At 35.2% G+C, this 17,823-nt stretch overlaps 1 protein-coding gene across 7 annotated transcripts in view; it reads left to right on the forward strand.

Annotated features, from left to right (window-relative positions):
* Positions 1 to 17,823, forward strand: part of Bltp1 (bridge-like lipid transfer protein family member 1) — a 179,839-nt gene that overhangs the window by 138,082 nt on the left and 23,934 nt on the right. For 3 of the 7 annotated variants that reach the window (XM_059265243.1, XM_059265248.1, XM_059265245.1), the window contains 9 exons: positions 2,988 to 3,097; positions 3,990 to 4,080; positions 4,592 to 4,654; positions 7,566 to 7,819; positions 11,783 to 11,998; positions 13,651 to 13,831; positions 14,351 to 14,552; positions 16,229 to 16,390; positions 16,884 to 17,023. In XM_059265243.1, the coding sequence (XP_059121226.1) occupies positions 2,988 to 3,097; positions 3,990 to 4,080; positions 4,592 to 4,654; positions 7,566 to 7,819; positions 11,783 to 11,998; positions 13,651 to 13,831; positions 14,351 to 14,552; positions 16,229 to 16,390; positions 16,884 to 17,023 (1,419 nt within the window). The remainder of the gene's footprint in view (positions 1 to 2,987; positions 3,098 to 3,989; positions 4,081 to 4,591; positions 4,655 to 7,565; positions 7,820 to 11,782; positions 11,999 to 13,650; positions 13,832 to 14,350; positions 14,553 to 16,228; positions 16,391 to 16,883; positions 17,024 to 17,823) is intronic. The other 4 variants (XM_059265246.1, XM_059265250.1, XM_059265244.1 and 1 more) reach the window with 3 other exon arrangements.

The raw sequence follows: 17,823 nt of genomic DNA on the forward strand, positions 1-17,823 counted from the left end.
GAGGGAAAGGGTCCCAACAGCAGGCAAAAGATTCAGAAACAGTCCCTGCTCCCACTGATAGGAATCCCATAAGAACACCATGCTGCACAACCATAACATATGTAGAGGACCTAGGTCAGACCCATGCAGGCCCCTGATTGCCAGTTCAGTGTCTATGGGCCCTGGTTAGTTGATTCTGTGGGCCATTTTCTTGCTCTTCACTCTTTTCTTACTGGTATGATTTTTTAGGAGAAACTGGGTGTCATTTTTATTCTTTGTTTCTCAATGATTGAGATACTCAGGTTTTTTTTAAGGGGATTTTTTTTTATATTGATCTTTTTGTTGCTTGAAAACAGTATGCTTATGTGTAGTTTTCTTGGTATTTATACTATTTGGTTCCTCAGTTTTTTGTATCTGTGGTTTGATATCTTACATTGCTAAAGAAATCTTAGTCACTGACAGTTCAGTTACAGAGTTAGAACCATTGAGTTGCTTGATGGCTAAGCAACAGGGAAGAGCACCCACTGGGAGTGTAGATCTGCCACTCATAATGGAGGAGATACTGGAATGAGGTCACCTCCCCTCAGGTGCCGTCCCTGACTGCCCCAGTCCACAGAGAACTCTGATTGTAGAGGCCAATGCTCTCTTTCCTCTCCCTCTGGTATTGCCATTGCACATCTCTATGCATTTTGTAGTTTTCCCTCAAGTCATAGATATTCTGTTGGGATCTTGTTTGAGTTTTTGTTTGTTTGGTTGCTTGGTTTGGTCTCTGTTGTCTTTACTTTTCACTTTCTGAAGTTTCTGTGAATCTACTTCAATCTCAGTGTGATTCTTTCCTCAGTATGTCCAGCCTGTTAATAAGCTCATCAAATGATCATTTCAGTTAGTGTATTTATCTCTACTGTTTTTTTGTTGTTGTTGTTGTTCCTTCTTAGAATGTCCACTTCTGGTTATATTGTCCAGCTGTTCTTACGATCTTTCTTTTTATCCATGAGGACCATAACATGCTAATTAAAACTGCCTTTAATACTCTGATCTGCTGGTTCCAGCACTCTTGTCATGCTTGCTTCTGACTTTTTTTTTTCTTTTTGGCTTCAGATCTTACTTCAGTTTTGCCTTTAGTATGTTTTGTAATTTTCTTTCTTGATAGCTACACATGATGTACCAGGTGAGAGAAACTGCTGTGAAACTTCCTTCAGGGTTGCAGTGCTATAGTGACTTGTGATTAGATCTTTGACTTCACAGACGTTTGTCCTTTCTTCACCCTTCCCAGTGTGGAATTGCTGGGTATTGCTGATTAGACCTCAGTGTCTCCCTTTTCTTTGTTGGTATGCGATGACAATATCACTCAGATCAGGTTGGGTTCTTGGTAGCTAGTTTCTGTCAAGGACAGGCCACATAAAAACTTCGCAGTTGCCACTTTGTATTTGTGGGTTCCACATTCCTGAACTCAGTCAGCCACAGATCAAAAGTATTTAGTACTGAACTTGTACTGACTTTTTCCTTGTTGTTCTCTAAACAACATACTGTAACAACTGTTTACCTTGTATTTGTTATCACACTAGGTATTATAAGTAACCTAGTTTAGACTATACAAGAAGTTGGTTCTTGTTGGTTATATACAAGTACTAACACATTTTAAATAAGGGACTTGCACATGTGAAAATTTGCCATCCTCAGTACAACTATAATCTGGTGATTTTCAAAACATTCCTTTCCCCCTTCCTTTTATTGAAAGCTTGAAGAGCTTCTTCCTCTGGTATTTATTGAAGGAATCTTGTCAAACTCCTGAGGAAAATCTCACTTTTTACCAGGTAGCATTTTTAACTGTCAGAGTGGTTTACACTGAGCTTTAGGTTTCCCTACCCAGCACTGTCCTTATGGCGTTCTCTACTTGTGAATTCTGTTCTTACCAGCTGAAACTCCTGTGTTTACCTGCTTCTCTAAATCCTTAGGACAGCATTTTGCCCTTCTCTTACAGCTCAGGAAGGATTATTGATTTCTATATGCTCAGATTTTTGTGGAACTAGAAACCAGAAATATAAAATAAATTGAAAACTCCAAAAGAAGAGAATTTTTTTTAATTAGAAGATTCCTTTTTTATTTTTTGCCAGAATGAAGATTTGATAACACATCCATACATTAAAGGGTAGGGGGGGAAATTGTATGTGATCCCTCAGTCACCTCTAACTCCCAGAGAACCTTCTTCAAGTTCTACTCTAAATTATGTGAAGATAAAATTCATTTTAATTTATACATTGCTATTCTCTGAGAGTAATAGACTTTGATAAGGGACAGTGCATAGTTATACATTTAACATTATGCTAAAAGTCATACACTAAAATAATGCATCTGTGCTTTTTCTAAGGTAGTTTATCTGGTAGTAGGTTTCTAAAAATAAAACATGATAGAGATGATTAAAGATACCATTGAAATTTCATCTGCAGTCATAATACTTGTCTCACTCAACATTTCCCTTTAATCTCTACCATTTCATGAGTCCTCAGCTGTATCAGAATCTTTTTAGCACCCAGCACCTCAGCACATTGGAATGTTCCCGTCTCTTGCTTTCCTCTGTTACAGTGAAGTAGAGATCTGCAGCAGGGGTGTGCAATTAGAATGGTCCTTGAAATGATAAAGTGGTCTCTTCCCCAACACATACCTAGCTTTTCCCCAGAATCTTTGCTCATTTTCTTTTTCCATTCTTTTCTTCTAATTAGTTCCTTTATTCTCACCTTGTTTCTGTACTCCTCTTCCTTTCTCTAATCTTTTCCTTTTCTGTTGAGTTAGCCAGTGGCTCTTATTTCCATTGTATAGTCCTCCTAAGTGATATTACGACATCAGGATACCTGATTGCTGTGGCACTTCGATTCATCTATGCTGAATGTCATTGAAACTCACCTGGAGGTATAGGAACTAACATCATTTTTATTTTAGCTGTAGTGAAATACCACATCAGTATACAATTGCCTTGAGTCACTTTTTTTTTTCCTTTACCATTTTATTAGGCTGCTTCCCTCAAGGATAAGTGGGGTTTAGGTTACAAACCAAGTTACAGCCGATCAAAGAGCATTTCGGCTTCTGGAAGACCACCTCTTAAGAGAATGGAAAGAGCAAGGTAATACATATTTCAACCATTGAGGCAAATTATAAAATTGCTGACTTCAAACCAACTAAGATTCAGTACTTTTTTTTACTGTGTTTCAATTGGATAGTAAAAAAATCACCCTCATTAGTAAAATAGTAATCACTAATTACTTACTGTCATACATCATTTGTTTGAGGAAAGCTCTACTGGGTTTATTCCGCAGTGCAGTAAGAAAGTTTTAGTAAAGCAAATTTATTTAGATATGATTTATGTATAAGCTTACAAATAATCCAAAAAAAAGAAAATTTGCATACTGATGGTTGCTTTCTAAATAGTCAATTTAGAAAAGATGATTGTGCACATTAAAAACTTGTTTTAGTATTAAGTCAGCACTATAAAAATAAAATATATAAATTCCTGAGGTGTGTATATAAATATATAAAGGAACACGGTTGGTAGAGTGCTTGCCTGGCATACATGAAGCCCTGGGTTCAGTCCCTAGTACCACATAAATTGGGTGGTTTATGCCTTGTATTGGTAGCTCTTAGAACATACAGGCAAGGGGATGAGCATTCTCTCTCAGCTACATAGTGGTTTTGAGGCCAGCCTGGGACACATGAGATCCTATCTCCAAAAAACTAAAAAATAAAAAAGCATAATCCTTTTTATATGATTTAGTTTTAGAAAATGTGAAGTTAATTGAAACATCGACGCTTTTTCACAGATATTGAAGATTAATACATGGAATGCCAAAAATTAAATCATCTGATAAGATCAATATTTAGACATAGAATGTTAATGTTACTAATATTAATAAGACTTCTATAAAGCCAAGTGTTTTTAAAACGAGACTATTGGTGTTTTATATTTTATATTTGTGTTACATATTTATGCTTATTTCATAACTACGTTTTACTTATAGTTCTCGAATAGGAGAAACTGATGAGCTCCCAGAAATCCGTGTGGATGCGGCATCTCCTGGACCCAGAGTAACTTTTAACATCCAGGATACAGTAAGAGAGACAGTACTTGTTAGAAATTCCTGTTCCTAAGTAGTTTAAAAAATTGCAGACTTGCAATATTATACAGTTTAAAAATACGAATTGTTGCCTACGATGAAAGTGAGGGTTGTCATAGCTGAAGTATCTGTACCACCTGCAAGCAGACGCTGATAATAGCAACACTGCAGAAGACCAAGTGTGTGTACAGTAAAAAGCCCTTAGCTGCTTCCTTTTACATGGGGTGGTTTTGTTGAGCAGTTTTTCTTAGTAAATGAGGGCCCACGTTAAACTGTGTCTTTTACACAGTTGTTAATGTGAAATACATACTCATTTATGTATTTATGTATGTAGTGTATTTATGTATGTAGTGTATAAATAGTAGAAGCCATAAGGAAGGCCAGCTTTAGAATTGTACACTGTAGCACTTGAAAATTTATGTTAAAATGTTTATTTGGGAAGTATTTGTTTACATTGTCTTTATTTTTCATGAGTTTTATTTTCTTTTCTTATTATTTTAATTAAGTTGAAAAACACAGTGTGGGGAAGTTCACCACAGTCCAGCTCTCCAGGGGAAGGGTACTTTCAGGTACTTATGAAAACAACATAAAATTTTACTTTAAAACTAATTGCCCTGAAAATTTGCTTTCAAAATGTCTTCTTTTCAAGCTAAGCTGAGGCCTCAGAAATACTTTATGTAAAGATTTATGATTGTTGGAATTCTTTTTTTTTAATGTGTATTTTATAATACCTCATTTTGGTTTTATATTTACATGTAGTTTAATTTTACTTGATCTTTAAAAGAAAGAAACTTTAATCAGCTTATCAAATCAGCTGAACCAGATTTTAAACTCTGAAACTGCAATTTACTAAATCAATTATTATTAATTTGTTAACCCTGAAATCAATCTTTTTTCCTTACATTTAACTACAAAGTGGGTCTTTTTTAAGTCAACAATCTTTGTTAAGTGCTTCAAACGCAAGTCATATCTAACTCCAAACAGTAAACTGATTGATCATTGACTATCAATTCTTTGAAGTCACTGTGATACACTAGTGTTTATTAAATGTTATATTCAGAGCCAAATGTGATGACACATGCATGCCTGTAATTTTAGCTTCTTGACAGGCTGAGGCAAAAGAACAGGAAGCTCAAGGCCAGACTGAATAACTTACTTTTGTTTCAGTTTTTCAGGCAGGGTCTCATGTAGCCTAGGCTGGCTTTAAACTCACTACGTCGCTGAAGATTGCCTTGAACTCCTGATCCTTCTGCCTCTGCCTCCAAATGCTCTTATTATAGTCATGTGCCACTGCTCCTGTTCTCAGCCTGAGCAACTAGTGAGACCCGGTCTCTAAACCGAAACAGGACTAGAGATAATGTTCACTAGTAGAATAGTTGCCATCATGCATAAAACCCTGAATTTGATCTCTAGCACCAAAAAATAAAAAGATTCATTTAAAAATTGGTTGCTGTATTCAGAGAGTGTGAAAATGTGCTACATAATACTTAACATTTTAAGCCAAATTTTCCTCTGAATGTGTCATTAAACTAAATACCAATATTATATATATGTACACACACACATTGATATATATAAAATCCCACATACAACACCAGACATTTAATCTTGCCTAGAGTTTTCTTTCAAATTTCAACTTTTTAAAAAAGAAAATTGGCAATCCCTCCAAATGTTTCCTTGTCTTTATTCTTTCAGACTTGAGTCTCAACATACATCCCATAGTTATACTGTGTTTAATCAAACTGTATTTGATCTCAAAGCAATTACAATGTAATACAGGGGCTGGGGACATGGCTCAGCAGTTAAGAGCACTTGCTACTCTTGCAGAAGATCTGGGTTCAGTTCCCAGCACCCACATGGTGCCTCACAACCACCCATATAACTCCAGTTCCAGAGAATCTGATGTCTTCTTCTGACCTCTGTATTCTGCACACATATGGTGCATATACATCTGCTCAGACACATACACATAAAAGAAAATTAATATTTTTCACACTGTTTTATTTATTTTTTTCAAGACAAGGTTTCTCTGTGTATTCCTGGCTATCCTGAAGCTTGCCTTTTAGACCAGGCTGGCCTCAAACTCACAGGTCCTCTTGCCTCTGCCTCCCATGTGCTGGGATCAAAGGTGTGCCACTACCACCCAGCTTAATTTTTTTTTTTAAATGAATGATATAGTAAGTTTGACAAAGATTTACCCATGGCACATGTATGCTGCCGCCCACCCCACCCCACCGCACCCCCAGAACACACAAATTAAATATAAAAATAATTGAAGGTAATTTAAGTCCTATTTTTAAATAATAGTATACCCCATTTATATTTTAAAAACTTAAGTTAGAGAACATGAGATTGGATATTAGACTTGGCAGTTATAAATTAAAAAATAGATTATAAAGGTATGATTCCATATAAAATAAGTATCAAGCAAAGAGATCTTCTACAGAAATTTATCAACTTTAAAAATTGAGATATGTTCTAAAAATTTTATTTACTCTATGACACCTTCATTTTTTTAAGTGAAGAACACCTGATTTCTACAAATGTTTGATATTCTGATTATATGATTTTACTATGAATCTTACAGTAGCATCTACTTTTTAATAATAAATTACATTACCTTGCTAGTTGCACTGTATTGGGCTAACCATTTTCAGATGACACTAGAGCAGCACTCTTTAGCTGGAAAACTGAAATCAGTGCAGAGCAAGCTTTGCTGGGGTTTTGGACACTTAAAAACTGTGACCTCAGCCGGGCGGTGGTGGCTCACGCCTTTAATCCCAGCTCTCGGGAGGCAGAGCCAGGCGGATCTCTGTGAGTTCGAGGCCAGCCTGGGCTACCAAGTGAGTTCCAGGAAAGGCACGAAGCTACACAGAGAAAACCTGTCTCGAAAAAACAAAAAAAAAAAAAAAAAAAAAAACTGTGGCCTCCAGTAAAATCCCAAGTTAGAGATCAGTATTTAAACAAGTTATTTACTTAAAATACAACATTGCTAGGTTTGAGTAGTTGATACATGTTTTATTACTCAACTGTTTACACATCTTCCATCAATCCATGAAGGTTTCATTTTAAAGATTTGTCCCCAGAAACTCCTTTAGAAAATATCTGTACTCACAGTCCCTGTGCTCATCATGAGCTGTTCTTCCATCCTGATTTATATTCGATTTTTTTTCTTTCCACATAATCTGCTTCTACTCATTGTGCACTAATTAAATATGATCCTTTATGTTCCTCTAAAATAAAATTTCACTGTGATTTTCAAGTGTCAGTGGTGACTGTCTGTGGTTTGACCTGTTTCCTTCCTTGGTGTGCCATTTCATATGTTCCTGAGTCTGACCTGCCTTTCACTTCAGAATGAGGGAATTGAACTCAGAGATTCTCAAGTGTTTAGACTTACATCTTTCATATTTTTAGTTTCTCTCTTTTTGAGAAAGAACTTGAAAAACAAATCTGATTTGTCTTTACTGTTTTTGTAATCAGTTTCCAGAGGAGACAGAACTGGATCTTTTGTCAGTTACTATTGAAGGTCCATCACATTACTCATCAAACAGTGAAGGATCATGTTCGGTGTTCAGCTCTCCCAAAGCTACAGGAGGCTTTTCACCAAGTGTTCCTTTCCAATCCGAAGATGGACGACGGGATGACAGTCTGTCTTCTACCAGTGAAGACTCTGAGAAGGATGAAAAAGATGAAGATCGTGAGAGGGAGAGATTCTATATTTACAGGAAACCCTCGTGAGTAACCTTTTATTTTAAGATCTTTAGGTGGTATGTCAGAATCTAGACGTAACTTAAGGCATTTTATCTAGTCTAATATTTAGCAAGCCAAGCATGATGTCACATGCCTATAATTCCAGCAGTGGGATCAGGAGTTAAGATCCTCCTGGACTACCTAGCAAGCTCTACTCCAGCCTGGGCTACATTTGACTCTGTCTCAAAAATACAAAGTCATAACAATAATAAGTTATCAAAAAGTGTTAATTTTTTGAGTAATTCTAAGATACATATTCATAATTTCTAATGTAATTTAACTTTATATGATACTGTTTTCTTCTTAATTTAATGGGTTTATTTAAATTACTTCAGTTATTTCTCCATGATAATACCTGTCAATAAAATGGAAACAGAGATAAGGTTATAGGTTTAATAAAGGTGAAAGCAATATTTCTCCTGGGCTTAGTAAAAATAAAAGGAAACACTGAAAAGTATCATTAGTTGAGAAAAATAATAAATAGTAAAGGGAAGTATGTAGCAGTGGATGAAGATTTCAAATCATTCTTGAAAGAAATGAGATAAGGTAGTGTTGATAAAATAAAAGGTATGTATGTATGAAGTCTTACTGAGAATGTGCCCTCATGAGGAGTTAGAAGGATCTTTAAAATCCACCCACCTTTAAAGCTGCACTGCAGCTATGACAATAAGAGAAGAGTTTCCACTGTGCCCATCATCGTCCTACTGAGCTAAGATGATTCTTTCCCCTTTCTCACAGTGGAGCTACTAGCTCTGGAATCTTTTGTATTAGTGTATTTTGGCCTATTTCTTCACTTACTGGAATATAGCTTCAAATAACCTAAGAAGAATCACAATTCAAATCTGCTTTCTTAAAGTTGTAAAAATATAAAATAAGCTTAATGTGCTCAGGTTTGATTATTGGATTAAGTATAGAATTCTAAGAATTAATATTTCTTCTAAGAAAATCTGTTTCCTTTTCTTCCAACATCAGTGTTTAGTGTTTGTTGTTTGTAATCCTCTCAATACTGTCAGTGTGGATTGCTCTGTTTTCTAAGTGTTTATCTGTACTTGGGCATTTTAAGGGTTTTTGAGATGTTGCCTCTTAATTTTGCAGTGGTGTGTCCAGGTTTCCTTTCCAAATAAATTTTCATTTATTTTGGTAATTCTTAAAATACAAAAGTGTACTTGGGCTTTTAGGGAAACACTTTTTTAGACTTGTTTAGGTATATTCTTTGCTTTATATAGTTCCATTTTTATTTTTCTATTTTAGGTGTATGATGTTTTACCTGTATGTATGTGTGTACAGTGCCTGGAGGTGCCAGAAGTAGGCATTAGATCCCCTGGAACTAAAGTTTCACATGATTGTGAGCTGCCATGTGGGTGCTGGGAATTGACCCCAGGTCATTTGGAAGAGCAACCAGTGCTTTTAACTGCTGAGCCATCTCTCCAGCCCCTATTTTCTTTTTTAATAGTAGACTTCTGAGTCAGATAATTGCTTCCTGTGTACACGATATGTAGTTATTTTATTTGTTTTTATGCTTCCTTTTTTTTTTTACTGGTTTAATAATCTTTTCCAGGTGTCCAGCTTGATCATATTTATGTTTTCTTTTGGCAAGAACACTCAGCATGAATTGTTCCAGTATGTAGTACAGCACCATTCTTCTGTGGCCTGTGCAGCATAGCAGGTTTTCTAGAATCTCTCCTGAGTAAATGAGACAATGCTGTTTGCTGGCAGTTCCCTGTGGCACCTATCATTCCTTTCCTTATTTCTGTGGTTTTGACTATTTTAAAGAGGAATCTGTACTATCTTTTCCTCTTTGACTGGAGTTTCTTTTGCTTCATGTAATGACCTCAAGTTCATTTGTGTTACTGCTTATTGCTGCATTTCTTTCAAGGCAGAATATTTACATATATCCCTTTGTTTCCTCCTAGGAGTTTTACCATCATAGGTCTTATATTTAAGTTTTTAATAGATATCTATATTTTTTACCCTTTTGACAGACATATCTTATTCCACATCTTAGCTGTTGTGGAAAAATGGCACAGTGAACATGGAAATGCTATCTCTTCAAGATCCTGGTTTTAGTTCTTTTGGATAAATACCCAGAAATGGATCCTGCAGTAACTGTATTTGTAATTTTTTTGAGGAGCCAGTTTCCTCTAATTGTTAGATATTTTACATTCTTACTACCAATGGAGAAGGATCTAGTTTCTGTAAATTCTGGCCTACTATTGTTAATAGTCATTTTAACAGTCTGTTCTATTATGTTTGCTTTTATACCATACTGTAGGTTGGTTTGCTTTTCTTTGATGGTTAGTGTGAACACCATTCATAATGCCTGTATGTGTCTGTGTTGAATACTGTTACGTCATCTTGAGGAAATGTCTGTTTAAGCTATAAGCTCTTTTTTTTTGTTGTTTTGTTTTCGAAACAGGGTTGGTGTAGAGTATTATTTTAACTAGGCAAAGATGTGTTACATTTGTTTATGCTGTGGAATATTACTTTAACTGTATAAAGGTGTGTTACTTTTGTTTATGCTGCATTTGTTTAACTATGTAAAGATGTGTTGTATTTGTTCCACCTCACCTGCCTAAGGCACCTGACTGGTCTAATAAAGAGCTGAACAGCCACTAGGTAGGCAGGAGAAAGGATAGGTGGGGCTGGCAGGTGGAGAGAATAGATAGGAGGAGAACTCTGGGGAAGAGAGTAAGGAGTGAGAAAAGGAGAAGGAAAGAATGGGGGGCACGCACGGGGCCAGAAGCCAGGCAGACATGAGAAGCAGTGAAAGTAAGATAAACAGAAGGAAGAAAGGGAATAAGCCCGAGGCAAAGGGTAGATAAAGAAAAACAGGTTCATTTAAGTTAAAAGAGCTAGCCAGAAATGTGCCAAAGATAGGCCGAGCATTCAGAACTAAAAATAAGTCTCTGTGTGGGGTAGCCCAAAAGAAAAGGCCTGGTACACAGGGTTTCTCTGTGTTTCAGCCCTGGCCATCCTGGAACTCACTCTGTAGACCAGGCTGGCCTTGAACTCACAGAGATCCACCTGCCTCTGGATTAGCCTGGCACAGCTCTTTTTATAATTGGGTTTTTTGGTTGTTTTGATTTTTTTCTGTTTAGCTCTGTAAGTCTCTTTTAGAAATTAACATCTTGTCTTAATTCATATGCTGCGTTTCACTCTGCTGATTATTTCCTTTGCTCTGGAGACACAGCGCTTATTTGGTGTGATATAATTTTGTCTGGTTTTGCTTTTATTTTCCTGTGCTTTTCAAATTGTGGTATCTGTGAAATTATTGTCAAGATCAGTGTCATGGAAATTTTTCCTTTTGTTTCCTCCTAGGAGTTTTATCATCATAAGTCTTTTAAGTCTTTAATCTAGTTGGAGGGTTTTGGGGGTTGTTTTGTTTTACTTTTTTTTCTCAGGGATAAATTCCTGCTTTGTAGTCAGTCTGCCCTGGAACTTGCAATCTTCTTGCCTCTCAGTCTCCTGAGTGCTGGGATACCAGCATGAATGAATTTATGGAGCAACATCAGGATCAATATCATCACCAGTTGTGTGTGGTATTTAGTTCCACCACATGTCAAAGATCTTTGCCATTTTTTTTCTTTCTTTCCCTGTTCTTCTGTCTTTTAATAACAACAGGAAGGCAGCATTTAGATTTCATAATTTGTAGAAATGATACCTCTACCAACATAGAGTACAGTTCATACACTGGTATCCACATTCATTAATAGTTGTGATTATGCCTGTGTCTTCCTCACCTAGCACCTATTAGCAGATAATGGTCAATTCATAATTATGGATCCATTAAACCTAGAAAAAAAATTCAGTTAGTATTAACTAGTTGAATAATTTCTGTTATTTTATAAAATAATAAAATTTCTTTACAGACTGTTACTCACATAACATTGAGAAATAGTTCATTAGGAAGACTTCAATTTACTATAATGATTCCTTGTTTTCTGCAGACATACCTCTCGGAAGAAAGCAACAGGCTTTGCTGCTGTTCATCAGCTGCTTACTGAACGCTGGCCTACAACACCAGTCAACCGAAGTCTTAGTGGTACAGCTACTGAGAGAAACATTGACTTTGAACTTGATATACGGGTTGAAATTGACAGTGGGAAATGTGTCCTCCACCCAACCACACTTTTGCAGGAGCATGATGATATAAGTTTAAGAAGGTAAGAGACTAGCTAGAAAAGTTACATGGAATTCATTAGTTAGAAACACTGTTTATATATCATAAATTATCACAAACTTTCTCCTGTCCAAAACTGCAAATTTTAAAAGTAACTGGTTGTAGTTACAGTGGTCATTTTCATAATATGCAATTTTTTAGAACAAATACATATTTTCTGGCAATTAGAAGTGAATATCTGATTTAGAGACTGGTAAATTTGTTAATTATAGCTCTTTAGACTGAGGATTTTAGCTCAGTGGTAGAATGTGTACCTGTTGAGTGAGCACAGGATTTAATCCCGAGTAGCACACACTACACACATATAGATGTAAGTAAAGAATTCTTTGGAATTCTTTCGACAAGCCTGAATTTCTGTCTTGCCTTTGTATTGAATACATTTCTGTCTTAAAAAAGAATTAATGCAGGACTCTTCATTAAGAATTTTGATGTGTTTACAAACAAAAAAAGACTGGAAGTAGTTATGCAAATAGGGCCTAACTAAATGGAAATATTATGGATATAATTGCAAGATTACCATTTATTTCTATCATTAACTAAATGATGATATAAACAGATTTAGCATTAGATTATGTTTCTTTGGAGGGGTGTGTATGTGCATGTTCGTGTATGGATGTATGGGTGTGCTTTTGTGTGTGGAGGTCAGAATCAACCTGAGATATTGCTCCTCAGATGCCATTCACTCTGTGTTTTGAGACAGGGTCTTTCACCAGCCAACAGCTCACCAAGTAGGCTAAGCTGACTGGCCAGAGAACCCAAAGGATCTTCCTGTCTGTACCTGCACAGCACTGGCATTATGAGTGTGTGTCACCATGATTTATTTTCTGAGCTATGAGGCTTAATCTCAGGTCCTCATAGTTGCTATTGGAAATGCTTTCCTGGCTAAGACATTTCCTCAGCTCTTTCTTTGAATTTTTCTTTTTCTTTCCTGGTCAAAAAATTAATTATGAAAGTAAAGTAACAGTTACTAGTAAGTGAGAGGGTAAAAATGTAAATAAGAATGGCAGAATGCTAACAGCTGTTGAAACAGGTAATAAAGATTCTCTACTCCATTCCCTTTATTTTTTATATGTCTGAAAAAAAAGATTTTAATGGTCCATCAAATGAAATTTTTACAAAATAAGAGTATAAAAAAACACTGTAGACAATTACAGTATCTCATAAATGTAGTAATGGTGATTGAAGAATAACTGGTAGGCCCATTTTAATTGAACCATAAAAGACTGTTAATATTTAGCTACATTTAGTTCATCCTATTATGTTTAAATGATACAATTGTGAACTTAGCAAAGCATAAAGGTAATTGTGTACTCCTGTACACACTTGTAATTCCAGCATTCAGAAGGTGGAGGCAGGAAAATGCCTGGTCTTAACCATGACCCTGTCACAAACAAACAATACATGCATACATACATACATACATACATTCATACATAGAGATAGCTAGCTTTAAAACATGAACATTTTCTTTTTTCTAAGACAATAACTAATCTAACTAGAAGTTCTAATCTTTCCTTTTTCTACTTTTTGAATTACTACTTTCCCTTTATTGTATAAATAAAAGTTAGCTTTGAAACAAAAGAAAAGAAAATAGTTTTTTAAAAAATAACACCCCTCCCCCCCTTTTTTTTGTAGAAGTTATGATCGAAGTTCTAGGAGTTTAGATCAAGATTCGCCTTCAAAAAAGAAAAAGTTTCAAACTAATTATGCTTCTACTACCCATTTAATGACGGGCAAGAAAGTGCCATCCTCTCTACAGACAAAGACCAGTGACTTAGAAACAACAGTGTTTTATATTCCTGGAGTGGATGTAAAGGTAAAAACCTGATTGTCTGGAATAAGAGACTAGACAATTAATAGCAGTGTTTATTTTCTACCATATATTTTTCTTTTGCTTATTTTATTAAAACATGAAACTTTCTGACTTAGCTAATGTAGCCATAGTCTAAACATGAGAGTGTCTAAATTGTGGCTTACCATTTTGCTCATACATCTTTTCCTATGAAAGTTTGGCAGAAAGAAGTGATACCGATATTCATACTAGGCTTGCTAAACTTTACCAAGTGTAATTTCATCAAATAATAATGTTTTTAATTTCTAAAATTATTGAATCTAGACTGTTAAGCCCAAAAGAACTTTAAAGATGATCTGGATTGAGCTCTTTGATTTAAAAAAAAAAAAAAAAGGCAAGTAGTTTCCAGAACCTTAAAGCTACCTTACAAAGCTGGAGCTAAGTTTTCAGGCTTCTGAACCAGTGTTCCCCTGAACTACATCTTCTATATTTCACGCTATTTCCTTATCTGCAAAATGTTTATTTTGATTTTTTTTAATACAGTTGCATTACAATTCTAAGACATTAAAGACTGAATCACCTAATGCCTCCAGAGGATCTTCCTTGCCTAGAACACTCTCCAAAGAGTCCAAGTTGTATGGTATGAAAGATAACGCAGCATCTCCTTCTTCTCCTCCTTTACCTTGCACTGTCCAGACCAAGACTAACACCTTACTTCCTCCCCAACCCCCACCTATTCCCTCAGGTATTTGAGACTGCACTGTATTATGTCATGTTTTTCATAAATTTTTAGTTGTTCTTCTTGCTCTGTTGAGACTTTTTAATTCCTTTGTTTAAGAAAGGATATAGACTTATCAGTAGTGACTGTATAAAATCTGCCTGTGGAAGTACAAAACAACTACTTTAGACTCTCTCTTGATAATAATAATCTTCATAAACAAACCACACTTTTAGAACAATGTATATTTACCAAAGGGTAGTTCATGTGGTTTAAGTTTAGGAGCTATAGTCAGCCAGGGATCTAATTTACAAATTTATGAGTACATTGCAATTACTTGCAATTATTAATTATCTGTTGTGACACAACAGGTTACCCAAAACTTATAACCTTAATCACAGTGCTCTATTGATGAAAAAAAAAAAAAAAAACCCAAGTGGAATTTGGCTTGATAAATTTCAACTCACAGTCTTAAATGAGGTTGAAGTCAAGATGCTGGCTAGGTCACCTGAATACTTGACTAAACTAAAAAGATTTTCCATCCTGTCCTAGTCATGTGACTGGCTGACTGGTGCCCAGTGGGGCATCACAACTGAGATGAGAGTATTTTTATGATACTGCAGTTAACATCCTTTGAGTAGAGTGATAGAAAGAAAAGCTGACGAACCTGCAATGCTTAATAGCTTAGCTATAAAAGTCACAGAGTACTACATTTACAGTTTCTTACTGATTATACAGACCATTGAGGATGGGAACTAGAACTTGAAAGCCAGCAAGGAACCTTGAAAGCCATCTTGGAAATGGCTATCATAGTATATAAATGATACTTTACACATGCATATATATTTTTTTCTATTATTCTATATATTATATATATTCATATATAAATTCATGTATATAATTCATATATACATTCATATATATGATAGAATCTCTAATATAGGGACTGTTAGAGCTGACAATAATTATTAAAGAAGTTTCATTTGGAAATTTCACATGATATACAAACCCTTTAAAATAGTAATGAATCCTGATGATAATACCTAGTGCTTACCACTTCTCAGTTGACAAAGTATAGCTAGATTCATTAAGAATGAGGCAGATACTAGTATTCCATTTTATAAATGGAGAAAGTGAGGATTTATAGATTTGGGGCATTTTCCTGTATTTATACAACTAATGTTTAAATTGAGTATTAGAGACAAAGTTAGCTAAGACTTTGTTAGATATTTTTATGCATTTTATGAAGCAGAAATACTTGATTAAGAAGAAAGAGACATGGTATCCTATGTAGAGAAGTATTGTCAATATGTATATACTAAGCATAAGAAATCCAAAAGCTGTGATATTTTTCCTTCCACTAAATCACATTAGTCAAGATTTGCTATCTTTTCAAGTGAACAAATGGACTAACACCAGCCAAAAACTTACCAAAAGTATAAAGTTGAAAATTTGGAACATACTCTGTAACCTAGCATAACCAAGAATAAACATAGTATTATAAATCATTAATGATATGTGTAGTCTACCATTAATATATCATTTCTATCAGTCTATTTTTATTGTTTTCTCATGTAGTCTTAGGTAAAGTACTTCATTTAATTAAGTTGTCATACAATTCTAATTTCTCATTAACTTGCCATGTTTTGTTGGGACATTTTCTTGAATTCATTCAATGTACCTCATATTTACTGACATTCTAGCCAAAGGAAAAGGAAGTGGAGGAGTAAAAACAGCCAAGCTATATGCCTGGGTAGCGCTTCAGTCATTACCAGAAGAAATGGTTATTAGCCCTTGTTTATTGGACTTTCTGGAAAAGGCTCTGGAAACTATCCCAATTACACCAATTGAAAGGAATTATACAGGTAAGTGTTCTCCTCATATGCTTTGTAATTTTAGGTCTTGTTTCATAGACTTTCTCAGTGCTATTATACATTGTTATATATTCCATTATAAAACAAGTTATAGAATTGGAGAAGAGCCAGAGAGGTCATCTCATTCTCATTTGCAAGTAGAGAACCCAAGCTGTGGTGAAGCTTTATGATTTTTTTTTTTTCAAGGAAACAGCTAGATAGTGACAACATTAATGATTGTGGATCCTATGTTCGTGTGTTTCTTGCAGTGGATTCTCTTTGTAGGCAAGACATAAATGCTGTTTTCTGTGTATAGTGTGTGATGTGGGAGAATTTAATTTTGGGAAATGAACATGAGATTTGAGTAGGCAGGGATATGTAAACAGACAGACTTCAAAGCCACTTCTGGTGTTGATATGTCTATGTCAATACTAGTTAGAGATAGGGATCTTCCAATAGTTTGCCCTTGATGTGATCTAAAACTTGAAACTAAATATTTTAACAGCAGTCAGCTCACAAGATGAAGATATGGGGCATTTTGAAATCCCAGATCCTATGGAAGAATCAACAACATCCCTAGTGTCATCATCAACGTCTGCCTACTCTTCCTTCCCTGTAGATGTTGTGGTTTATGTTCGAGTTCAGGTGATGTGTGTCATTTCTTCAAAAAGAAAATATTCTACTCGAAATTTCAACATTATTTCCCTTCAAATTTTTCTGCGTCACAGTTTCACGAATGTTTGATATGTCTACAATGGCTTAAAAGTTTGATAAATCCCAAGAAGTGCATGTAAAACTGTATGTATATACTTAGTATTCTGAGCAGTTTCATAGATTAGGATTTTCCATTTTTGAATCTCAATTTTTTATGAAACAAGATTAAAATATGTAAGTTTAAACTTTTTGAAAGCATTTCATCTCCGTATTAGTGTGGTACTCTTAGCTCTCACCATTACACTTCTTTCTGAGCAGATCTACAGTATAATTAAGACACAACAGTACCTTTTATGGAATTTGTGTAACAGTTAATGTAGTTTAAAATATTTTATTCTTTAATGCACTCTTATCAATACATCCTTTGATTCAATCCATGTGTTAAAGAGAATTAGAAAGATGCTTGTATCCAAACTTCAAGTTCAGTTTACCATTCAGTTAAAATTTTAAAATCAATCTGTAAGAAAAAGAAAAGTGCTGGTGTCCGTCTGTTGCAAGGATTTCCTACAGTAACTATTTGACCAAAAGATCTCCAGTCTGACACTCTGGAGTTTTGTTAAAGGTCTGATGAAAATATACTAAGTACTTGAAGGTTTGTAAACCTTTGTTACTAACACAAAAGTGTTTTCAATATTTATTTTTTTTTTGGGGGGGGGGCGTTGAGACAGGGTTTCTCTGTGTAGCTTTGATGCCTGTCCTGGAGCTCGCTCTGTAGACCAGACCGGTCTCAA

Source organism: Peromyscus eremicus, chromosome 6, assembly GCF_949786415.1.
Source record: "Peromyscus eremicus chromosome 6, PerEre_H2_v1, whole genome shotgun sequence".
NCBI lineage: Eukaryota > Metazoa > Chordata > Mammalia > Rodentia > Cricetidae > Peromyscus > Peromyscus eremicus.